The 24,587-nt window shown below is 41.4% G+C and overlaps 3 protein-coding genes across 5 annotated transcripts; 2 read left to right on the top strand and 1 right to left on the bottom strand.

Moving 5' to 3' along the window:
* The first annotated feature begins 844 nt into the window (after window positions 1–844).
* Window positions 845–5,176, top strand: LOC141001296 (receptor-interacting serine/threonine-protein kinase 3-like). Of its 2 annotated transcripts, XM_073472323.1 has the most exons (12): window positions 845–932; window positions 1,224–1,392; window positions 1,513–1,828; window positions 1,913–2,061; window positions 2,172–2,221; window positions 2,460–2,615; window positions 3,460–3,542; window positions 3,669–3,738; window positions 4,127–4,191; window positions 4,541–4,586; window positions 4,712–4,954; window positions 5,031–5,176. In XM_073472323.1, the coding sequence occupies exons 2-11, from the start codon at window positions 1,235–1,237 to the stop codon at window positions 4,945–4,947; spliced, it is 1,329 nt and encodes a 442-aa protein (XP_073328424.1). In that variant the 5' UTR covers window positions 845–932; window positions 1,224–1,234; the 3' UTR covers window positions 4,948–4,954; window positions 5,031–5,176. The 2 variants fall into 2 exon arrangements, with proteins under 2 accessions (XP_073328424.1, XP_073328423.1); XM_073472322.1 differs by having other exon boundaries at window positions 4,712–5,176.
* A 1,923-nt stretch (window positions 5,177–7,099) lies between these two features.
* On the top strand, window positions 7,100–13,335 carry impdh1a (IMP (inosine 5'-monophosphate) dehydrogenase 1a). 2 transcript variants are annotated; one of them, XM_073472274.1, is made up of 16 exons: window positions 7,100–7,359; window positions 7,926–8,024; window positions 8,666–8,714; window positions 9,478–9,579; window positions 9,730–9,804; window positions 9,957–10,163; window positions 10,271–10,358; window positions 10,459–10,658; window positions 10,861–10,951; window positions 11,060–11,155; window positions 11,347–11,490; window positions 11,954–12,095; window positions 12,497–12,640; window positions 12,737–12,820; window positions 13,074–13,090; window positions 13,232–13,335. In XM_073472274.1, exons 1-16 carry the CDS (start codon window positions 7,124–7,126, stop codon window positions 13,333–13,335), a joined length of 1,878 nt encoding a protein of 625 aa, XP_073328375.1. In that variant the 5' UTR covers window positions 7,100–7,123. The 2 variants fall into 2 exon arrangements, with proteins under 2 accessions (XP_073328375.1, XP_073328374.1); XM_073472273.1 differs by lacking the exon at window positions 13,074–13,090 and having other exon boundaries at window positions 7,124–7,359; window positions 13,232–13,253.
* Window positions 13,336–16,370: 3,035 nt separating this feature from the next.
* Window positions 16,371–21,550, bottom strand: prrt4a (proline rich transmembrane protein 4a). The gene is made up of 2 exons (XM_073471763.1): window positions 21,415–21,550; window positions 16,371–18,683 (listed from the first exon to the last, which is right to left on the bottom strand). The coding sequence occupies exons 1-2, from the start codon at window positions 21,548–21,550 to the stop codon at window positions 16,570–16,572; spliced, it is 2,250 nt and encodes a 749-aa protein (XP_073327864.1). The 3' UTR covers window positions 16,371–16,569.
* Window positions 21,551–24,587: the final 3,037 nt, after the last annotated feature.

Raw genomic sequence — 24,587 nt, forward strand, 5'->3', positions numbered from 1 at the left:
ATGTTTACCATAAACAATAAATAATTAAACTTTAACAATAATATAACATGTTTAATTGTTTCTAAAAACAAACCTGCTGACTAAGATCTAGCTGAAACTCGTTCGTGTACATGTGTTTTCAAGGTTCAAGGTTCCAGGTTCAAGATTAACTTATTTATCGTTTTACAACACCGGAGTTTCAAAACGAAACTGAGTGTAAGTCCCTTTATGCTACATTGCACGAAAGCAAAACAAACTTTTTCATACAGTGGAGTGTGGAGGATGAATTGAGGAGTCTCAGTCTGAGGAATGAAGCTGCTCAGATACTCCTGTATCTTTTGCCAGATGGCAGCAGGTTGAACAAACAGTGGCTGGGGTAGGGGATGTCTTCTACCACTGGGCTCAATGCAGACATCTCACCTCACCCATATCACTGATGCCTGGTAGATGGGTACCATTGTTCTGGGCAGTTTTAATCAGAGTCTTCCTGCACCTGTGTTTCATTTGTTAATAATTCCTGTGTATTAAAGCCTCTGTTTAACCGTCACTCTGTGTGTTCTCCATCTCTTGTGTTCCTGTACCTGTTCCCCGGTCCTTGTGTATCCTCTTTGTTCCTGTTTTGCTTGCTTGGTGAGCTTGTAGTTGGCTTGTAGTTTGTGGGTAAAAGCATTTTAATTCAGCTTTACCTTATTGACATTTACCTTATCCCTTAATTTCCTGCAATGCCAACATAAAATGAGACCCAGCCTGTCAATACACATAGCCTGTAGCTCATAAAAAACCTGTTCAGATGTTGCCCAACCCATGTTCAGTCCTGTTTAAACTCCTCCTCCCTCAGTTAAAACCCAGAGGGCAGGGGCAGGAAACTGCAACTTTCAACGTCTTGTTTTGACACAGCTTTGGTGTGAACTAACTCTTGAATCTTTATGTGAGGGACCACACGAGGACATATGGTGAGTGGAAGCCTGCTTTGTTAACAAGATATGAAGCAAAAAACCTAAGGGAAAAGTTGTGGGAAATGTGTGTCAGTGTTTTCATAACCTCAGGTTTGCTCTTGATGAGTAGGTTTCACACAATCTCGAGTGATGGCGTATAAACAAAACCACAGCGTAAGCAGTAATCACAGTGTAGTGTATAAAAAGTGATATCTCAGCAGTCATTAACACACTACTATACTATTTATGTTTTGTAGTTTTTTTTCTATGATTATTTCCATGATTGAGATGGCAGTTTCTCTGTCTCAGTTTAACAGGAGATGGCACTGCTGAGCCACAAGACTGAGCGTGTTGGTGATGAAAGCTTGGGAGACGAGTGGGTGCGAGTTGGCTCTGGGGGATTTGGTGTTGTCTACAGGGCCAGGCACAAAGGCCGAGGGGTTGATGTGGCCATTAAGATACTTCACAGTGGTGTTTGGTAAATATATACATATCTGCTCAAACGATTAATTCATGCTCACCCATACACACTTAAATATTAGTTCTATCTCATCTGCTTTCTCTGCACTCTTTTCAACACTCCCCTACGTCTTTCTAGCCCAAAAGCACTATGGGAAGAGGCCATTCACATGGAAAAGGTGCCCTGTGAGTTTGTGCTAAGGGTTTATGGAATTTATGAGGGATGTCCGCCATTCAGCAGAGGATCCATGCAACAGGGAATAGTGATGGAGTTCATGGGAAGGGGGTCTGTTCAGTCCCTGCTGAGTGACCTGTCGGGCCCTCCACCGTGGCCCCTGGCCTTCCGCTTGGCCCATCAAGTTGCTCTAGGCATGAAATTCCTCCATTCAGTGGGGCTTATGCACCAAGACCTGAAGCCAAGCAATGTACTGCTGAATGACGACCTCAACGCCAAGGTAACCCAAACTCTTATGTTTTCATATATACAGCTGATCTCATTGTTTGCCTCATGTGATGTTTTTTTCCCTCTTACACTGTAGTTAGCAGACTTTGGTCTGTCCAGGGTTTCCACCAGTGCTGTGAACAGCAGCAGAGAAACGACAGGAGAGATCGGAGGCTCGTACAAGTACATGCCTCCCGAGGCTTTTGAGGCTAAATATGAACCTGTCCGTGCTTTTGATAGATACAGGTATACAGGTTAACATTATAAAAAGAATAATTATCGATAGAAATACTACTATATGATAAAAAACCTTAACATTTTACTTTAAATCACATCTCTTTCTCTATCTTAATCAGCTATGGTATCCTGCTCTGGTCTATTGTAACTGGTAAAGAGCCCTATCCAGGTATGTATAGTTGATTTTATTTTCCCACTATCCTCCAGCTTTTTTTTCACCACTCCAATTTATAATTCATAATTCTCCTCTCTATTATTTTCCTCATAGTTTATAATCTTTCAACTAAACTAAGAATGGTACATTGTGAATTGGATACTGTATATACATTATACACATATGTACACACATGCAGTTGTGTTTGTATGTTTTAATGCTTGACATCATTGTATCACTGTATGTACTGTAGCGGCTGAGTACAATCGTGTGGCTCTGAGGATACCTAAGGGAGACAGACCTCCATGTGAAGTCCTTGACCAGGTGGAGGTGGAGGGGTTGAGAGAGCTGGTTGACCTCATGAAGAGCTGCTGGGAAGCGGATCCTGACAAGAGGCCTGGCTTTAAAAGTAGGTATTTGTTATAGTAATTTACAGTACATGCACAGTCCTGCCATATGAGAATGTTTTCTAGTTGGAGGTGTACGGTACCATTCAAAAGTTTGGAATCCTCTGATATGTTGACGCTTTTCTTTTTTCCTTCAATAATGGGGCAATTGGGCTTTAAATAATATTGGACCCAGTTTTCTTTTCGCTCTTTGCACTCTACACTGTGATTTGTCAGACCATGGCATGTCCAGCTGATATTCTAATAGTACCTCAACTGAACTGAAGTAAGAAGAGTTTTGCTAAGGCAACACGGCTTGTTATAGGCATTATTCTGCACACTGAAATCTGTTCCCATTTAAATCTGCACAAATTTTGATGCTAAGCTTCCAGTTTTTTTCACCAATGAATGGTGATTCTTACTTAACTGTGGCTCAGAGCTGTCTTTCTGACGTTTCAGCCGCCGCACCACCAGACTACAGAGCAGCTTCATTCTTCAGGCTGTGAGACTCGTGTCTTTTTGTTGTTTTCTGTGATGTAACATAAAGCGACTCAAACAAAAAAAAGATAAATAAATTAACTTTGTATCTTGCACCTTCTTCCCTTTAAGTGGTGGACCATTCAAATGTATACAGGAGTCCTCTCAGCCATCTGCCTGTACTGAATCAAGCTGTTATGGCAGATGATTTCAAACTTTTAAATGGTTGTGTGTACCTAAATTAAATGACTATAGTAGCCTTTTGTGTAGGAGCTTGGCACTTATGACACCTGCATTCTTTGTGAAGCCAGTATTCATTCATGCTCATTGTAATATGCACACCCCATGCATATACACAATGTATTTAAAAAATACTTGGTTTTGTTTCAGAGTGCCTTAACGTCACTGAGAAAGTGTTCTCAAAGCACAAGAGGAAAATTCATGATGCGGTTGTTCGAGTCTTAAATAGACTGGTACAACTCACACATTTCATTTCAGAAAATCAAATATGCTGCTCGCTAATTATTCTGCATGATTTACTTCTTAATGATTTATTTTGTTCTCTGATGTATTCACATTTTCTTCCTGTGTTACCGTAGGACTCACCAACCAGTAATCAACGTTCAGAAACAAGCGTTTCATTCCATCGTCCTCCTCACCAGGCACCAGGTAGATCCTTCAGTCCTCCTGTTTGTGGGTCAGGTGACTTTAAAGCAGTATTATGCATAAAGGTTTTGGATTGCCAATCACTTATACGGCACTGTTGCATGATTATGATCAAAACTAGTGAGTCAACAACTTTAAGTGGTTTGTCCCCTGTCTTATAATATCATAGTATAATGCAAGAACTGGCATTAGGATGGAAATGACAGACACCATTCTCCATACTACAAGTCATTGTGCCATTAAAATGATTGTAAAGTTGTTATTTTAAGGTAAAATTGTCCCATAATGTTGCTTTAATCAAACTAAAAAAGGATAATTTTCACATGTTTATATTCTTATTAAATGATTCCTTACTTTCCACAACAAAACATGAGGCTCCTTTCTTTTTCAGAACGGGCAATGTTAAACGATGAGGTGGACATGAGAACTCCAGTTGCTCACAGTTCTCCAATACAGGTATGCCAAATATATGTTTGCCTCACAGGAAGCTGACAACAAATTAACTAGCTTTATTTAATCTGGTACTTTCATTGATATGATATGATGAGTTTAAAAAGTCATAAAACGTACAGTCACACTTGAGATACAAAAAAAAGTGAGCAAAGAGCAATATCAGGGCTATATTGTTAAACTTTAATGATATTTTATGAATCTTTGTATAATTTATTTAAATTTATATAATTTTAAAGGGAATGGGCATCACATTCATGTGGTTTAATATATTACAATATTCTGAAACAAGTGTATAATAGCACCGATATGATAAATTAAAAAATATGGACTGAGTTTTTTTTTCATCCATCAGGATGTATTCCAGTTTCCTACCAAAGAAATGACTGATGAAGAAAAAGGTGAGTAAGTTTACCTGTACTGTTATCAAAAAGAACACAAATGAGCATGATATTGAATTTCATGAAGAGTCACATTATTAATTGAATGACGCTTTCTGTACATGTTGTCAACTTTTTTCAAACAGAAAAGTTTGTCGATGACAAAAGGGCAACCTTGATTCAAGACGTCTCCGAGGTTATGGCAATAGCAGATGAGCTTGACGACATGGTCCACCCTGAAACCTACTCAAAGATTGCAGCCGTAAGGACAAGCCAGGAACAAATGAGAATGCTTTACATGAGTGCATTTCGTTCAGGGGGGAGGAAGGTCAAAGCAGCCTTCTACGACGCCCTCAAAAAACATCATCCCCAACTAGTGTAGAGGCTCGGTAGGTAAGATAAACATGGTAGATTAATCTATGAGTCATTTAAGTTTTAAATTTGACTTTCTTTCTTTTCCATCAGGTGGCTAAATCTAAAGCAACTGTAGCCTCCCTGGATGTTATCACATGAGTCCCCCTGCCTCTCCTCCTACACTTTAATCTCATCTGACGAATGACTGTATTCTATTAATCTGCACATATACATATTTTTCAATGAACGTTTCTGATATATTTTTAATAAACATATTTTTTTGCTGTCTCCTCCTAACCTTGTCATCTTTTTAGAGTTTGTACAAAGTAACATGGTGTGTTATCTCAATCATCAGCACCAGGCATGTTTACCATTGTTGATATTATGAAGGGGGGGGGGGTTGCTGCTTGTTTCCTCCAGTGATTGAGTGAGAGAGAGAGAGAGAGAGAGAGAGAGAGAGAGAGAGTGGGTAAGAGGCTTTTCTGGTTCAATTCCTCAGTAACTGTCACAAGCAGTCAGTCAGTCACCTGCAGATGATGGTGTCGAGGGCATCCCAGGCAACAAATTACTCTCCTGTCTCAGTTTAATGTACAGATTTGTCGTTTGTTACTGTCACACTGAATAATGTTTCAAACAATGATCTGATTATGTAAAAAAAACAAAAAAAACAAAACACATTTGTAAAGACTTGTGTAAAGACCTTACAAGCTACACATGGTATTCATTAACCTTGTTTTCTCCTTTTATCAAGGCTGTAATTACCACATATATGGGGTGGGACGCGTCCCCACTGTCTGAAATAATCATTAACAAATGACAAAAAGTGTAAAAAAAAAAAATGTGCATGTAATCATAATTAAAACAAAATGTAACGAATAAAATAGAGCAATGTAATTCAATGCACTATTAGACATGGTAAAATAATAAAAAGTATTCAATGTGTTTCTGAATGTTTATATATTTTACTTTATAATGGCAGGAAATTAGTTTTGCAATTTTGTTTTTTTTCAGTGGGGGGGCAGATTCAGTCCCTCCTAATGTCGACTCCATGGTTACGGCCTTGCCATTAACTAACAGTATTCTTCAAATGTGAGTCTTTAAAAGCCTGTGTTATTACTACCACTATAACAGAAAATAACATGCACAAGTGACTTTGGCTAAAAACTATTCCTTACTTTTATTATGAACAATCAATTACAACATGTTGCCTTGAAAAGTTGTTCCTCCACACACACACATGGACACATGTCTCTCTGTCTATCTGTCTGTCTCCCTCTCCTCTCTCTGGAGCCAAGCTTGCAGCCTAACAGTATTCTTGGATTTGACCTGTGTCTCATTCACAGCTCCGTCTCCTTGAGCTCTGCGAAAACACACACACACACACGCACCTCTACACCATGGTAATCCTCTGAGGGGGGAAAGTGTGTTCGAGTGTCATCTTGACCCAGCCTTCCCTTCCTCAGTCCTACTGCCTCACTCCACCCTACACACACCCATCTCACCCCACCCCATCCTGCATTAATGCTTCCAATCCTCTTTGTGGGAGAGTGACGTCTGCTACTGTCAGAAACAGAGTTAAGCTCAGCAGGCATCGGGAGAACGGAAGGGAGAGAGAAGCTCCACAGCTAACTAAGCAGCACTCTGCTCTGGGCCTCCAGGGGCGACGAATCTCTGCCACCTAAGCAAGACCTGGCTCTCCTTTCCCCAGCGACTGCTCATGCCTCCAACTAGGGAACCTACAGGTGTAATCAACTTCATCAACAGGTTAGCTGGAGAACTCTGTGCCCCCTGTCTGAGGGCCTTAATGGCCTCAAACTCCAAGGATGAGAGCTGATAAAGCGGAATACAAACTTTTTTCCAGGCAAACAGCATTGTTTTGAAGGACTTTTGCTGCTGCTGCTGCTTCTGATTCTTTACAACTTGAGTATATGTATTTCTGGCCATTTTGGTTTCACTGCTGCTCCGGCTACAAAACAGATGGCAAGACAGCTTCCTCCCATGTCAGGTGTGTCTGAGAGGTGTTTGTGTGAGCATACACTCAAAGCATTGTGGGTGTTTATGAATGCTTATAATTGAACGGTGTGTCTGCCGGGAGCTGCTGCTGTGACTTTGTTTGTGTGTCTGAAACAAGTCAGAAGTGCTTGAAGAGTGTGTGCGAGTGGTGTTGGGGCCCTGTGGACATCGTCGCCCTGGATTTCCTAGAGATGGAGGGTCATGCTTATGACCGGTTTGGAGAAGGGGAGAGGGACACTTATCAAATCGACTACCGCAGGATTGTAGGGGACATGGAACCAGCACGGCCGCGCATCTCAAACAGAGATGGGGATCAACCTCACCCATACGGGGCCTATGTCCACCCAATGCCACATGGACATGGACATGAGACTGCAGCCCAGCGGTACAGCGCTACACGTATCCAAGCTGGATATGAACCAGAGAGGTCAGTCTCGGTCTGAAACTGCATATGTTGTAAGGTCACGCAGAAGTGGTTGTGTGAAGCCCGACATCTCCAGCAGTCACTGAGATGTTTTCACTTTCTAGTAGCACTGGCTGTGCACTTTTACAAGCCCATTTATCAGTTAACCGGGCAGCCAACCAAATCCTCTTACCTACTGTACCGTCAGTCTCCATAGACAAGGACGGGCTCCTTTTGTTAGCGTTTCCTGTCTCAACCCCAACATTTGTAATAGGATCTTAGAGTGTTAGAAACAGAGGTCAAAAGAGAGAGGAGCAAAAGGCCATGCATGTTTTGCACAAGGGATAAATACCTCCAGAAATAAATGGCTGACTAATTTATTTTTAGTGACGATAGATTTATACACCCTGGGGATTTTGTTAAAATAGTCAAAATATAAATTAGAATATTCAAAATCTAACGAGAACTATTGTCCATTATAGCGTCATTTCACAGATGTGAAGTTAGGGTTTACGATAAAAATGTGTAACCTATTCATTGCCATATTTTCACCAAGTATTCAGACCTGTGTGTGTTTTCCTACATTTCAGCATGGCAGACTATCTGATCAGTGGAGGCACAGGTTATGTTCCTGAAGATGGATTAACAGCACAGCAACTCTTTTCAATTGGTGATGGACTGACATACAAGTAAGAAAAAAACAGATACATTTACTGACTCATTTTACAGCCTTGCATGGTATTATGCACTTAACACACTGACACAAATGCATGTGCACACACGGTATGCATGTATGCATGTGCACATACAGAAACACACATTAGAGTTATGCAATGTCTTCCATGAAATGTTTAGTAATATCAGTGATGACACATCTGTTTGGGTTTTATATGGAGGATTATAATGAGTAATACTACTTTCGAGGATGACTTTGAGTGGTGTCACAGACATTAAAAGCAATGCGTTTGTGTGTGTGTGTGTGTGTGTGCACATCAGTACGTTAATGGGTGTCAGTGTAGTTTCCTTAATGGAGGCTATATGCGGGGGTTTATTATTGTGCAGAGGATAAATGCAGAACGTTTCAGGGGCTGAGGCTGACAGATTATGTCTGCGCGCTGTCAGCGAAGTTAAAAAGCTGCTGCTTTGTAGAAATGGATACGTGCTGTTACACACACAGGACTAAAGCTACACAATCCTCATTTAGGTTGATGGTTTTTACGAGCAATATCGATTATTCATTTTATTTGCAGAATATTTTTCCAGTTCCAGTGCAAGATGTTCTCATGTTCCTCTCTCTGACCACGTGTCTGTTCTGTTTTTCTCCTATCAGTGACTTTTTGATCCTCCCTGGTTTCATAGACTTTACTTCTGATGAGGTGGTGAGTATCATAACACTGTCCAGGCCACATACTGTATACTGCTCCCTGGTGCACACTCTATTGTTGATTTGTTTATTCAGAGGTGATAGTATGAAGAATCATGTCCGTGGATAGACATAAACCATAACATTTGTCTGAGGGTGGGAATAATATGTCTTCTGTTTTTTTTGTTTTTTTAGTTGTTTTTTTTTTATGTTAACACCACAAATGTTCATTTTTTCATACGCTGACAATAATTCACAAGCTATTCACACGCTTATGTTCCTTGGAGCGCAGAGGGTTGTTTATTTGGCTCGCTTTGTTTTCGTCTCTGCAAGCTCTGCTGGGACAGTAAATTAATTTCATGCCTGGGTCACATGGTTTTTCGCTTGATAGCAGGTGTTCAAAACAGACACACACCTGCGTCATCCAACACTCAGCAGGTGAATTCAACAAGCTGGAATCTTATGTGCCCAAACTGTTTTTTTTTTTATAGGCTCAGTACACTGCAAAATAAAATCAAAATCCAACATTTGGTTTGCAAATGTGTTGCTTTAAAAGTAGTATAATATTGATTAATATTCCAGCGTCAATGCACACACCTCAAGAGCAATTTATAGTCTGTTATACACAGCAAAAAAAAAAAATCTCTTATACTGAGTGAATTGAAGATACATACGCCACATTTCAGGTTATATTTTAAATGTACTTTGCTATACATGTTTATCAGTGTTTTAAGATCATAGGATGACGTTTTTGTTCCCAAATGCACAACCTCTTTCAGGATCTAACCTCTGCATTAACAAGGAAGATAACCCTGAAGACACCTCTTATTTCATCTCCCATGGATACAGTCACAGAATCGTCCATGGCCATCGCAATGGCAGTAAGTATAAGCACTGCACAAGCCCATACATGCCCATCATACCTAACAGCTCGGCTCTTTGTCACCTTGCTCCGCAATGTCGATTTCGCACAAACAGTTTCTTTTTTTGGTGTTTTGAGTGATTTCTCCTCTCTGATTGGCTGGTTTCAGTTGATGGGTGGGATCGGAATAATTCATCATAACTGCACAGCTGAGTTCCAGGCCAATGAGGTGCGCAAAGTCAAGGTAAGATGGAGCAAGTAAAGGTAAGATGGAGCAAGTAAAAACAAAGACATGAACTTATAATAGACTGAGAAAGACAATTGTGACACTGCTCAGAATAATATACACTGAATGCCCATTAATAACTCAACACTTGTGTTTCCTCTTCTCGCCAGAAATTTGAGCAGGGCTTCATCACAGACCCAGTGGTAATGAGTCCGCGGCACACAGTGGGGGACGTGTTTGAGGCAAAGATACGCCATGGTTTCTCTGGCATCCCTGTTACAGAGACCGGCAAGATGGACAGCAAGCTGGTGGGCATAGTCACCTCCAGAGACATAGACTTCCTGTCTGAGAAGGACCATGACAGACCGCTGGAGGAGGTGGGTGTTGAACTGAGTTTTTATGTGTGTATATGAAAACATTGATATATTGATATATACTGCATGTACTTTAGGGTTTGAATCAATGTGACCTCTTTTTCATTCAGGCAATGACCAAAAGGGAAGATTTAGTCGTTGCACCCGCTGGCGTCACACTAAAAGAAGCAAATGATATTCTGCAACGTAGCAAAAAAGGTAAATCTGTGAAGTAGGTCACGCTGTTGTGGAGAGAAGTCACCAGCACTTGGACCCAGATACACAGTTTTTCACTCATTTGACACTCTGACTCTCCTAGGTAAGCTCCCCATAGTGAACGACAGTGACGAGCTGGTTGCCATCATTGCGAGGACTGACTTGAAGAAAAACAGAGATTATCCTCTGGCCTCCAAGGACTCCCGCAAACAGCTGCTGTGCGGAGCTGCTATCGGTACGAGGGAGGACGACAAATACAGACTGGACCTCCTCATGCAGGCTGGGGTGGATGTGGTCGTCCTGGTAGGATTTGTCTGTTGACTTCAGTTTCTAATGTCACAGCACTTAACAGTCAGATAATCATCAGCCTGTTGATACAGGTAGGGTGCATGAACTGTAGTTGGGCATTCTTAATGAATCTATTGAATGGGAACTGTTCTGAATAATGTATATTGTTTTTAATTAAACTTCATCTGTAATTGAAACTTCTTCTCTTTTCTTTCAGGATTCCTCTCAGGGAAACTCAGTGTATCAAATCAACATGATACACTACATCAAACAGAAATATCCTGAACTACAGGTAGTTGGAGGAAATGGTAAGCCTGCATCTTGTCTCAGAGCCTTCTTCTGCGTTTGTGCTGTGAAAACTCCCAACAACCTGTCTTCCACACTGAGCTCTTTTCTGTGCGTCTGTCTCTCTCTAGTGGTGACAGCTGCTCAGGCTAAAAACCTCATAGATGCTGGCGTGGATGCCCTGAGGGTGGGCATGGGTTGTGGCTCCATCTGTATCACCCAGGAAGGTACTATAAATAGTTCAGCACTGTGAACGTCAGCCAAAGATAAAATAAGATACAGATAAGTTAGAAAAAGACAGACAGAAAATAATTTTAAATGTGATTAACCTAAACCAGGGAACATATTAATGTGTTAATCTCAGTGGTATTGGGGATATTTTGCTGCTAGCACACCTTATAATGCTCTTGTTCCTCAGTGATGGCATGTGGACGGCCCCAGGGTACATCAGTGTACAAGGTTGCAGAGTATGCCCGACGTTTCGGAGTGCCCGTAATTGCTGACGGAGGCATTCAGACTGTTGGACATGTGGTGAAGGCTCTGGCCCTGGGGGCATCTACAGGTAGAAAAGCCAGAATTCTCCTGTTTCCTCAAGTCTTACATTTAAAGGAGACCTATTATGCTTGTTTATGTATTTTTTTCCCCTTTCCTTCAATGTTTAGTATAGGTTCTTGTGGATGTAAAAGATCATGAAAGTTAAAAAGGTCAAAGTCAACACGAACAGAAACTCCTCTCTCCTGCAGAAAACACTGCTCCTGAAACGCCTCGTCAGTAGTCTGGCCTTTAATTCTGTGACTCTGTGACATCACGATATGTCACAGAGTCACACATTTGCATGATTTTTTGCCTAGCGGCCAGTTTGGCAAGTTGTTTGCTGTGCTGGCTCAGGCATGTGTGAGCTGACCAATCAGAGGAGACTGAGTATCAATTAATGGTGCATGGCTGGCTACTGATGGAAAATTCTAATGATCTCACCGTGTTTTCACTTCATCCCATTTCTTGTTTTCTGATATTTCTGCCCTCAGTGATGATGGGGTCGTTGCTGGCAGCAACCACCGAGGCTCCAGGAGAATATTTCTTTTCAGATGGCGTGCGTCTGAAAAAGTACAGAGGAATGGGCTCCTTGGATGCAATGGAGAAAAATAACAGTCAGAAACGTTACTTCAGGTATGGGAGTAGGGTTACAGCAACCCACTCGCCTGAATAAATGTTGGCTAAATATGTTTTTGCAAAAAGTTAAAACCGAATGTTTCTGTATGTTGCAACTGATGCTTTAACTTCCCATTAAAATAGCGGGTTTGGTTGGCACATACACCGCTGGAATGGGTGTGACTCAAACTGCAGTTGGCCGTTTGGCAGCCTTGTTCGTTGTATTAACACCACCTCATTCCCCTCCACTTCCTGATGTGAAAGTTGGCTACACATATCAAACTAGACGTATCTGTGGTTTGAAGGAATGTTAATAGCTAACACATCTTGGTGAGAGGCTGTATAAACACTTATTCTCTAAAAATGTCATATATCATATTGACACATTTATCTCTTACTGTGTGTGAATTTGTGTCCAGTGAGGGAGATAAGGTGAAGGTTGCTCAAGGTGTTTCAGGATCAGTACAAGACAAAGGCTCCATCCATAAGTTTGTTCCTTACCTCATTGCTGGTATCCAACACGGCTGTCAGGACATAGGAGCCAAGAGTTTGTCTATTTTACGGTGAGTATGAAATTGTGTGTGTGCATGTTTTTATGTGTTTAAGTTTTTATTGTCTCAGAGCTTTTGTCTAGCATGAGCTGTGTGTCTTTGTACCAGGTCGATGATGTACTCTGGAGAGCTGAAGTTTGAGAAAAGAACCATGTCTGCTCAGATGGAGGGAGGAGTCCACGGCCTCCACTCGTAAGTCTGACCTCTGATCCCCGTCTCTGATCTGCTCCTCTGTCTTCTGCAACTCCTTTTACCCACTTTTCGTATTTTCTTTTCTACTGTCTGAATATGTTTACTTAACAGCACTTTACTTGACAGTATGCGTCCAAGCTTCACTTGTGTTCACAAACCCATTACTGTTAAATAGAATGGAATTAAACCTGTCGTTAGCAGCATCAAAATTGTCTTCTCTCTTCCTCTTTTCTTACCCATGCTATCACATTAGATATTCTTTTGTGCCATGTAAGTACATCCATGTTGTTATCACACCTCCATCTTTTCCTTTCATTCATTCATCTCCATCCAAGATTGTTTTTGTAGTGGTGATATGTGATCAAAACCCAGGAAACGCTTTATATGCTTCTTTTTCTTTTACATGTGTAGTTACGAAAAGCGGCTTTACTGAGGCGGGAGGAAGAGGAAACCCTCGATCAGGACCTAGCGTCCCGGCACCAGCAGCTATGAGCAGATGCACCGGCCGCATGTGATCTTACTACACACAGAGAGCTGTCGTTGCAGTACACCAACCACACCTTCTTCTTCTTACCTGTCCCTTCTCCAACTCCTTCAAAGATAGATCAAACACTTTAATCAGAGTCTGAAGTTCAAAGGAGAGCCCAGGAGGTCATGCGCAATCAAGTGACCTCTCGGTCTTTCTCCAACTGTGTCCAAGGTGTAACAGGGGTAATGTAATTAACCATTCTGCTGATCCCCTTTCAACAAGAAAACACATGTCATCACCTAATTTAGGAAAAGCTTATCACTGCAGTGTTGCACCCTGATACAAAAGAGTATACAACATACAAAACTTTTTTAATTTTGCAGGAAATCACTTTATTTACAGAATAAAAGACACGTAACAAAAGAAGACAGCAGCATCTTTCTGGCAAAATGTTTTAAATGTTTAAAAGAGGAAAGAAACACAAAAGTTAAATAGCTTTAATTTAGCTCTCTGCTGATAATGAAAGCAGAATTCAGACACGTACAGTATATAACCTTGAATTATATATATGGTCACATTTCCTTGTGTATCAAGCTAACTGAGCCAGGAACTGGAAACACGCAGCATTGTACAAATAGTACAATAATGTTCTCATTATCTTCTTACTGCACTGATTGGATTTGGTTTAAAGGTGCAATACGTAAGAATTAGCCACCAACATATCACCAGAGTACCTGCTAACTGCTGCTAACTGTATTTTTTTTTAAACATCCATGGCTGTAGCTGCTGTTAGCTTGATAGCTCAGTTATCCGTGCAGCTAGCCGGACGACCAATGGAGCGTCAGTGTTTACAATGCAAGCGCAGGAGCTTTGGACTGCTGGGAGAAAGAGGTGTTCAGGCATGGTTAGCATGCTACCATCAGTAGATATCTCTTCAACATGGTACGTAGACGTCGTTGACATAATGTCAAAACTGTGGTTTCTTCACAGTCTGATAATTTTAGTTAATTTTGGAATGTTTTCAACTAATTTTCTTACACATTGCACCTTTAAGCAAGTTAAATTTAATTTCTCTGACGGGTCAACATTTGGCTTTTACATGATGTATCTGCTCTGATCGACCTGCGTCTAATGAGCTCTTTGAATGTGCTGCACTGCTGCAGAAGGGACCAAAAGTTTAGCTATCAGCCTTAAATCACATACATATATTTGTAGCAAGGAGCGCCTTAAAGGAGCAATCATCTATAATCTCACTCCGGATTTTCCTCTGTTCAAAATACTGGATAACCAGCCCCGTGTTTATATTAATAATACAAATGAGTTTGAGTCACATTGGCTTGACATGTTGTGATCTTCCATAATCTCATTTTGCAAAAAGCATTATTAATTACATGGCTATTTTCTGTACATAATACATGTTCAATAAATAGTTGTTTTTTTAGACTCAGTATTTAAAAAAAATAAATGGTGAATCAATGAAATAGAGCTATGGAGTCAGTGGAGTAGGGTAGTAACAAACCAATCGCCCAAGATAGATGTCTTTCTTCATAGAATTGTTGATGTTAAGTTGATTTATCAGTTTTCAATGTGATTGCTTATTTTTTGTGGGAGATACTCAAGGTTTTTGGTACTGTGTATAACTTGCAACCAATTATATGAGCTTTTGTGCTGGCTGAAAAAAATATTTGACAGTTGTTCTTGCTGGTTACAGAGAATACAGAAAATATATGTCTTCACCCATCCTAAGGAATTCAAAATTATATTTACTGTAAATAGTGTTGAATAAAGATAATTTTGACAAGCACATTTTGATACTGTTTAACATTTTTGACATATCTCTAGAAATATATGAAGGGAAAATGTGTCCTCGATCATCTTGATCTTGATCTTCTGTGTAGGTTAGAGCGAGTTTCTTCATTACCACTAGAAGGCAGTATATTCAGAAGTTATCCACTTCAATATCAACTCATTCTGTGCATCTATGAATTTTCCTTGAATGTCCACATTTAATACACCACACGCCCACCTCATGTTTGGAAAAAAAGCTGCAAACGTGCCCTCTTGGATGCCCCTATTGAAGACAAAACATGAAAATGTGTCCTTTAGGGTGCCCTTCCAGTGCTGTTTCTGTGCGCTGGTGCCCCACATCATGAAGCTGGTGCCCTTTTTTGTTTTTTTTCACCCTGCTCCTCAAACATCCTGAGTCCTCCACTATTTAAAGCTATTATTTTAGGGTGAAATAGTTCCATAATGTTGCTTTAACCATCACAGATTTCATTTTTGAGCTCTTTCTGATGAATTTGATTTTAATAATTCCTCATATTGTTTATCACGGTAAATAAATCATGTCTACAACAGGGAAGAGGTAACAGTACAAAAACAATGTAAAATGAAACATATTGCTTGCCCACATACTGTGGAAGAGGGCTCTCCTTTATATTCCTCTTATATACTCTTCATATTTATCTCTGCAGGATAGCTTCAAATATAAAAAAACTCAACATGTCCACTATACAAATATTAAAACTCCTGCTTAAGTTAACTTCTTGATAGCATTTACGCTCTTTCGCAATAGACATTTGATCTTTAAATTCATGAATGTCTAACTGGAATGAGAAATTACATAAGAACACTTCAAAAATATTTAAATAATATTGCTGCAAAGAGAAGAGCTTTCTTGAAGTTGCTAAAACAGTGTGATGACACCAGCCTTCAATATCAAGTATTGCATGTACAACCCTGATTCCAGAAAAGTTGGTATGCCGTGTTAAACAAATAAATAGAATGCGATTATTTGCTAAGCCTTGGTGACATTATCTTAAAATCGAAAACAGTACAAAGACAATATATTTAATGTTTTACCTCATCAACAAACAAGTGATAGTATCATGACTGGGTGCGAAAGGGGCATCCTCGAAAGGCTCAATTGTTCACAAGCAAGGATTGGGCGAGGTTCACCACTATGTGAAATACACTGTTGTATAAAGGATATTACGACATTACAAACAGTTTCCCGTTGTATTTACATTTCACACAGAGTTCCAAGTTTTTTGGAATCAGGGTTGTATAAAATATCAACAGTATAGTATTTATAGAAAATAAGTTGGGTCTACATATTGTCTCAATGGTGTCCATTCCCCTTTCATTGGTTCAGGTAATTACTTCCCACTGTATAACTTTAAAGATATACAATTTAATTCCTCCATCCAACCTAATCAGAGTCTGCTTTTTCTTTACAGTATCACGTACGTTCCAATCACAACTGGACCTTTACAACTTTCTATAAATCAATTGTGTCACTGCAAACACTCAGAGCATCAATTTGTTTGCACACGTTGACAAACTCTGCCTGTACGGCCAGATCCCATTCCAGTTGTTTGCTTTCACTCAGGTGTTTAGTCCCTGCCAGTTGGCCAGATCCTTGACTATCCTGGGAAGCCAAGCTCAGGGTCCGGTAACGCCTGTGGTAAGACAGGTGGGGGATTGCTCGTGGGAGGCTACTCTGGGCAAAGTTCTGACCTCTGTTGGCCCAGGAATGTGAGCGCAGGTTTCCGGTCTCCTTGGGATTGCTGCACAGACCCTGGGTTGAGCCAGAAACACTCCCTTTCAAATCCCATTGCTGTGGTGACATTGGTGGATTGCTGTGAGATGTCAAAGAGACATGTGGCTGGGAAGGTCTTGAACCGGACAGGGTGTTTTCTTGATCCACGTCTCCACAGGAAGAGGTACGGTATAGGGCATTTTGCACAGAGCTAGGCCCTTGCTTTGACATACTTTTGCTAGGAGAGCTCAAAGAATGACTGGAAGAAGCATGGAATAACCCTGGCAAACCAAAGATACTGTGAGAGAACAGGGATTCATTGAACAGAGCCTGGTCAATGCTGCGGGACAAGTTTATTGGAGATGGGGGTCGCAGGTCCACAGTAGAGTCAGTCTCTAGTCGTAAGCTATCAAATGACGATGGCTGAGACTCAACTGCATTTTTAGGCTTGTGAGGTGGGCTTGGAGGTGAAGGTAGAGGTAGTAAAGTGGTCCGACTTTGGCTGGACTTGGGGACACAGTCTAGCCCATTTCTGGGAGGATCAACTATTGAGAAAAGAGGAAGAGACTCTGACTGTCCCTTAGTGATGACATCACAGACCACCAACTTTTCCTGCTTATTCTGGGACCAGGAATCGTGAGAGGAGAGGACAGGGGAATTGGCACCTGTTTGAGAGGGCAGGGTGAGCCCTCGTGCAGGGGAGCCACAGGAGAGGCGCGACCAAGATCCTGGCCGAGGATGACTTATGGTCTTGATGGAGGAGTTGTTGTGACAGAATAGAGGATGTGTACCAATGAGAGACAAACCTAGACACACCCCAATCTCACAGATCCTGCAGCCTACTTGATAGCCCCACCAGGGCCAAGGCTGGAACCCATAGCCATCAACTCCACCCAAACCAAGAGCATGCAGGATCCCATAAAGCTGGAGGCCTCCACACCCTAACAAACACAACGAGGCCCCTACTCCAGCTCCTGCTGCCCTACCCCAGTCCTCCAGTTTGGCAAAGGGGCAACTTGTGGGTCGCATCACTTCAGGAGATCCTCCACTTTCTCCATTGTCATTCAGCCTGTAGATGTGTTTAGTGTCGACTTGAATTAAGCAGTAAAAGATGAGGTAGGAGCATGAAAGTAAGATGGTGAGACATACAAATACACCCTGAGGGAATAGCAGGATCACAGTTGGCAGGTTGTGGAAGAGTTGGAGCAGGCCAACGCACCCCAGAGAAACTCCAGAGTACAATAGGGACAGACACAATAACAGGCAAGGCCTAGGCAAGACTGAGAATGAGGTGGACTTAGCAAGTGGGAATGAAAGACGCATGCGTGGGCGTAAGGACAGGAGCAGGATGGCCAGGGAGAAGGCTGAGATCAGACAGGGGAATGGAAGTTCAGAGAGAAGCAGAGAGCCCAGAGGGGGAAGACGATCTTGATGATTGTAAGCATCATAGAGCAAACGAAAAGCTTGGATCCCTGCAAATGCTAGGAGGAACAAGTGCAGCAGGGTGAGGTAGGGGATTCCTGGGGGACACCGTAGGGGCAGGCCTAACAGGCAGACCACGGAGATTAGGCCAAATACAGTGAAGATAGACCCCAAGCCATAGATGTGTGCTTCCCATGCAAATCCCCACGTGGCGAGGGCAGAGTTCCAGTCCGAATACAGAGGGACGAAAAGGGCAGGGCTGAGAGCCAGAGAGGGCTGCAGGGACTCGTCGTGAGTAAGATCATCTGGGTAGGTGGGACTCCAGGACTGGTTTGATGTTTTGCAAGTTGTGGCTGATGTAGCTTTGTTACCATCAAGCGAGAACATGCTACTGGTCTTTGAGACCTGCAGGTCATCATCTTTGGAGTCATCTGTAAAGCAAGTATAATAAAATTAAACATTACAGAGTTATCTGTTCTGTCAGAAGAAAACCAAAAAGTAGAACATTAAATATGGACATAACTTAAAGTTTTAGCTGATGGAGAGACCATGCTAACAACCTGAAATCTGGCGATGAATGTGCTAAGCATTACCAGTGGGCAAGACATGGTAGCCTTGACATCATAAGCAGATGTTAGCATGACAAGTTAGCATTTAGCTCAAGGCTCAGCTGTGCCAAAAAATACAGCCCAACTTTGCTGCTATTGCGGCTCTGCACTCTTGATATTGCGTGTTTGGTCTTGAGTTACGTATTATTTAGTCATTTTAATTATAATGACATCAATTTAGATGAACCAGCGTAATAGTCTAACTAATGCACACAGGCCAAAGTAAATTAGATCCACAGTCTTTATAGTCAAAAGGAGAGCAGGGGAGAATCTGTCATGTGTGGAGTTAATCCATAATAAAACAGAGCAGGCTTGTAACTGGGAATGCCTAACTGGGTCACAGAGAGAGCGGGAGCATGAGCACATAGTGTGTATGTGTACGTGTAGGAGAGAGAGAGATGTGTGTGTTGATTAGCCAGTATTGACCTCATTGCTGCTCTCATTTTGTGTGGCTATTATTAAGCATGGTCAAAAGGTATTGTGCTATCATTAATGTTGCATGTATTCAATGTGAATCTACAGAGGTATTTAACTTTCATATTTGCCTGTGATTGTGTAGCCAATAAATAATGTAGCATGTCATTCTCCAGTGAAATTAGGTTCAGTATTGGCTGTATGGAGCCACTAGGATCAGGGAACCTACTGGTTAAAAATGGGATGTGTCCTATTTCTGGTCCTCCATTAGTAGTGAAGAGATTTTGTCAATGCGGAAACAGCAAACAAACAGTGAGAGATTTCTCACACAGTTCTGTCAAAGACCTCCTCCCCCTTTCTTGTGTACACAACACATCATTTACTTTGACAATTGAGTGCCATTGTGTGTGTGTGTGTGTGTGTGTACAGCAAATACTGCATGTGCAGGTGTGCGCCACATTATCCAGTAAACTTTGTATGTGGGCAATCAACATTGGCTGTAATGGAAATTAAATGTGGTGTTGTGTGTAACAGGATACTGGAGGAATGAGTGGGAGAATCTGTTCTTGAAGGATTTAGAGAGCATGACAGGGTAGTGCGGGTGGCAGAAAAGAGATTTTTGAGGAGAGTGAAAGCTGGGGGGAGTGAAGTGATGCAAACCATTCTGTGAATGTAAAACAACTGCGTCTGCCAGCAGAATACATATCACAAACACTGCAGTCACACATAGAATCTGAATCTATTTTAAGGATTAAATGAGGGCAACACTATAATTCCTGCCAAGCACAATGGGCCAAATGCGACATGGGTTAATTGTGATTGGTGTCAGGTTAAGTAAAGGATTTATACATTTCATTTCATTCAAGGAAGGACTCTTACCTTTATTTTCTTCTATGCTGACAGCTCCTCCATGTAAAATAGGATCTGTAATATCACTCAATTCACCTTTGGTCTCTTTTGCTGGGACAGTCCCCACCTGTGTCTTTCCCTGTGTGACAACAGAAGGGCCTGCGGTCCATCCCCAATTGCCAGTAGGAACTAGTGGAGTAGTGTGCTCAGGACTGGGCCCAGGTCCAGCAGGCAGCGGTGAAGTAGAGTCCCGGACTGATGGAATCAGGCCAGACAGAAAAAAAGGTAACTCACTATCAGTAGTATTATCCTGCGAGGCTGGGAAAGGTGGCTCATTCTCTGCAGTCTGTTTTGATTGCAATAAAGATCCAGTCCTGCTCTCAGCTGGCTGATACTTTAATGTTTGTTGTTCCTGGGTAAGTTGAGATTGTGCAATCGCCTTGGAGGAGGCATCTTCTGACTCACCTGTGGGTCTGGATATGATAAGTCCCTTCTCCTTAGAATAAGTAAAAGATGTCTCTGTGCTCTCCTGTAAATCAGTGTATTCCCCAATCACACCTTGGCTGTCTGATTCCTCATATGACGATAAAGGCCAACTTAAAGGTAGCCCGAGGAAGTCAACATTCTCAGTTCCCCCCGCTGCCAAGACAGATCCATGAGGTCTCTGTGAGAGCTGTGTGTCAGAGTCTGACTCTTGTGTTTCTTTGACAGTCTCTCTGTCAAAGGCTATGACATGAAGAGAGAGAGGCAAGGAGAGGGGGAGAAGGAGATAAAGATTCCACAGAGAGAGCATGGCGAGGGTCTACTCCGTAACTCCGTCGCAAAGTCACATGCTGTAGGTTTCGAGGGGTGTTGTCCAATCACATGTTTGACAGATCTGTAACCTCAGGTCTCTGGGGATCTCATGCTTGACACACCTGGAGAAAAAAAGAGAGGTAAATCACATTTAAAATGCAATCAGTGTTGCTAGGATATCTGCAGTAACTAGCCTGTGTCTCACACACGTGGGATGAGTACTAAAATGCAAATACAGCGTATGGTAAACCACTGAGGTAAATGAAAACATTACCTTGAAAATCCCACACCCTTTCTCCTATAAAGTCCTGTCACACACGCACAGCACTAACATCAGTGCGCAAAGATCCATTCATCTTGTAGCCGGTCTCCTTTCAGCTTCTTACCTCATCAACAGCCCACTCTGCTGCAGCTTCTTTAAACATATATGCTGCTCTGTGTCGCTGCATGCCTGCAGTCTCTCTCTGCGTAGCACTCTGTGTCCTCTCATGCTCACTGTGCTGTGCCCCTCTTCTCTCCATCAGACAGTCGACACATGGGACAGACCCCACCTCCTCGAGACAACCCCCGTTGTCCCACACTCTGCCACTGCGCTGACCCGACAGTGAGTTTGACTGTTTGCACAATCCCATTCTGCTACATCTGACGCATCATCCACACAGCACAGTATCATCTCTTTTGTAGTTGCATAGGAACCATACTGCTGTATCTGTTGACACGTCCCTCTGATGTGTGTGATGCATTGAATGTGATTGAGTGTTTGGTATGATTGTAGTCGAGAAGAGAAGAGAAGAGAAGAGAAGAGAAGAGAAGAGAAGAGAAGAGAAGAGAAGAGAATGACAGAAAAGAAAAAGAAAAGAAAATTGTGAAGAAAAGGAGAAAAAAAAGCATGAATATGTCATGAGGACCAAAGCACGCTCATCAACCAGCAGGCGTGCAGTACCCTGCATTAAACTAACCAGTTCTACAGATCAATACATGCCTTTGAGTGTAATTTACAGCTGACGCTGTGCCCTTCCTCTAAAAGCAACCATCACGTGAACTCAGTTTGAAAAAATGTCAAGAACAGTAAATGAGGCAGAAGATTCTCTTTGAATAGCACACATGCATAATGCATGATGGTGGTTATTTGTGTGCATGTGTATACCATACCACTGGACTGAGTTGTAGCTCTTTTTTAACAAAGAATTGCTTATAGTCCATAATTACCACTCATGACTTTGCTGCCATGTCAAATTATTATGGCAAGAGCCTTAAATGATCTCTTTTTGATGGCGCCATGATACCTTCTTTCTTTTCCTCTTTACATTGTTATTAGACTTGATCACGTGTGCTGTTTTTATCCAATGGGGGAAATCCAGTAGCCTCGTGGCCTAATTCAATTCCCAAGGATGGTTCTAAAATAGACACTGATCCACATACCTTTGGATGCATTTAGAGTCAGGAAGTTTAAAGAACAGCACACTTATAAACTGTCTCTGTCTGGCTGATGTAAGGGTCTGAAAAATCTGCTTTAAACTCTCACTGACCGATGCTGAATTAGCTGGACACAGAGTTTTCAAGCCAGGATTATTGCCGCGTAGGCATTCTGCCAAATGCACATTGATTCTTCTTCTGTCCAAAGAATTTCGATAAATACAGATCAAATGTATCCCACACAAATCTGCCAAACGTATATTTAGCACAACACACAAACACATAAAGGCTGGTTCTGCATGCCAAGAATGATTCTGGCTGTGACAGCAAATATCACAGCCAATAATGAAGAGGACAATTTACTAGCTGGCTCCCGAATTTCATTTTTTCTATACACAAACTTCTGCTCGCAGAATAAAAAAGGTGCCTTTTGAAGTGATTGAAATTCAGATTCTCAAAAGCAATGATCCAAAGACTGTGAGGGCTTTTTTCAGATCATTTACACAGTCAGTCAGTGCTGAAGATAGGAACTTCCCGAGGGGTGTGGTTAACCCGCTGTCTGATGAGGACACAGGAAAGCACCAACCCAGCCGTAACTAAAGGGCCTGGAAAGGAACAATGACAGGCCAAACATATGAGCTCAGAGAGGGACACGGCCAAATTATTGCCGCCTCACACTTGCTGTCCTAATTCACTGGGCAACTGGTTTCTGTTTAGACAAGTCATCCTCCAACAAGACAAAGTCAGCAGGGACTGGGCTCCAGCTGGGAATGTGGTCAGTAAGGACAAGATACAGAAACAAAGCTGCACAAGCAAAGAGGTTAATAACAAGGCATGGTCCTGATAAGGATAAAGGTGGGGATAAGATAAAGTTGTGTGCTGCATACTGCGTCTTAGATACCAGGGCTGTAGCCAGGATTGTAGAAACACTGAGATCATTAGTCCTAGCCCTACTAGGGGGGTTCTTCACAGAAATTCCTTAATGATTCTGTTTGCAAAAGATTGGACATGTCGCATTTTGAAAACATACATGTGAATAGTTTGTGAGCTCAGAGCTTGAATGTGATTGCTGCATTAGTTACTTGTTTAAAGGGTGTTGTGTAGGTCAGGTGGTATACAGCCCCCTGACAGGACCATAACAAGTTACACATGCACATAAGTGTATATGGGGGCAACTGAAACAAGAACAACACGATCCCAAGGGCCACAATTAACTTACAAGAATCAAGATTTAGTTTAAACAATTTAATATCCATTGAACAATTCATTTCAGTTTAAATACAACAGTATAGTCCTAATTCAACATATAATTACGCAGATGTAAAAACTAAAAACTTTGACACATGTGAGACATCAAGTTTTTTCAGTGGCAGGCAGAGAGCTATCACCACAGGGCACGTCCACAGTTTCAACAGATTAGTCATTAAGACTTGACAGATTTAAATTCATATACATTAAATGTTGAGACAGGATGAGGACAATACTGCAGATGAAAAAACCCCCAAAACTTTCAGACCTCCGAAACAGTCTGAGACACGAGTTTGTCCTTTGGCAAGCAGAGAAGTATCACCACAGACCATGTGCATAATGAGTTTCATGGTTCTGTCTTGTTTCTGATTGGTGCAATTTGAGATAATACAATTGCCCCTTGTTTCGTCTACCATGAGAGCAAAGAAAAAAAAAACTGGAGTCAAATTCCTTGTACACATACTAGAGCTGATTCTGATTCTGACACTGAAAAATCAGTCTCTTTGTAATACAATACAATACCATGAAGTTTGCAGATGCCTACATTTGTTGTTCTGATGCACTGATAAATACTAAAGTACTAAAATCTTGAGAATGTAGAATGAGAATTTAACAACCTTGTTCCGGCCCTTTGATCATGTTGTTAGTCGGCTAATTAGGCCATTTATTAGTTATGTCTATTGCTCAGCACAACATACTTATTCACAACGTTACGAGAATCAAACTGTCTACTTCTAAGATTAAAAAGGTAAATTTTTCTGTACACATATATACAAACAAACATACAAATATATCTACGTTATAACCAAATATGTCCTGAAAAATATAATTTAATTTATCAACCATTATCTTATGTATTATTATAGCTTATATATTGATTTATTTTGTCTTCTATAAACACGTACTATTCCCATACTCCGCACTTGAATCACATATGTCCATGCATTCCTTGTTCTGTGGACCAAAAAATAAAAAGGCATAGAAAAAGAGATTTTTGTCTTGTCA

This window comes from Pagrus major, chromosome 8, assembly GCF_040436345.1.
Source record: "Pagrus major chromosome 8, Pma_NU_1.0".
In the NCBI taxonomy this organism is placed as follows: domain Eukaryota; kingdom Metazoa; phylum Chordata; class Actinopteri; order Spariformes; family Sparidae; genus Pagrus; species Pagrus major.

Excerpts from the sequence above, each read along its gene's own strand:
- impdh1a (XM_073472274.1), top strand. The coding sequence starts at position 7,124 with ATGGAGGGTCATGCTTATGACCGGTTTGGAGAAGGGGAGAGGGACACT. Across the intron at positions 9,805-9,956 it reads ATGAGGTGCGCAAAGTCAAG|AAATTTGAGCAGGGCTTCAT; the intron begins GTAAGATGGAGC and ends TCTTCTCGCCAG. Across the intron at positions 12,641-12,736 it reads AAGAGTTTGTCTATTTTACG|GTCGATGATGTACTCTGGAG; the intron begins GTGAGTATGAAA and ends TCTTTGTACCAG.
- LOC141001296 (XM_073472322.1), top strand. The coding sequence starts at position 1,235 with ATGGCACTGCTGAGCCACAAGACTGAGCGTGTTGGTGATGAAAGCTTG. Across the intron at positions 2,062-2,171 it reads CGTGCTTTTGATAGATACAG|CTATGGTATCCTGCTCTGGT; the intron begins GTATACAGGTTA and ends TATCTTAATCAG. Across the intron at positions 2,222-2,459 it reads TGGTAAAGAGCCCTATCCAG|CGGCTGAGTACAATCGTGTG; the intron begins GTATGTATAGTT and ends TATGTACTGTAG.
- prrt4a (XM_073471763.1), bottom strand. The coding sequence starts at position 21,550 with ATGGGATTGTGCAAACAGTCAAACTCACTGTCGGGTCAGCGCAGTGGC. Across the intron at positions 18,684-21,414 it reads GAGAAGAGGGGCACAGCACA|ATGACTCCAAAGATGATGAC; the intron begins GTGAGCATGAGA and ends CTTGCTTTACAG.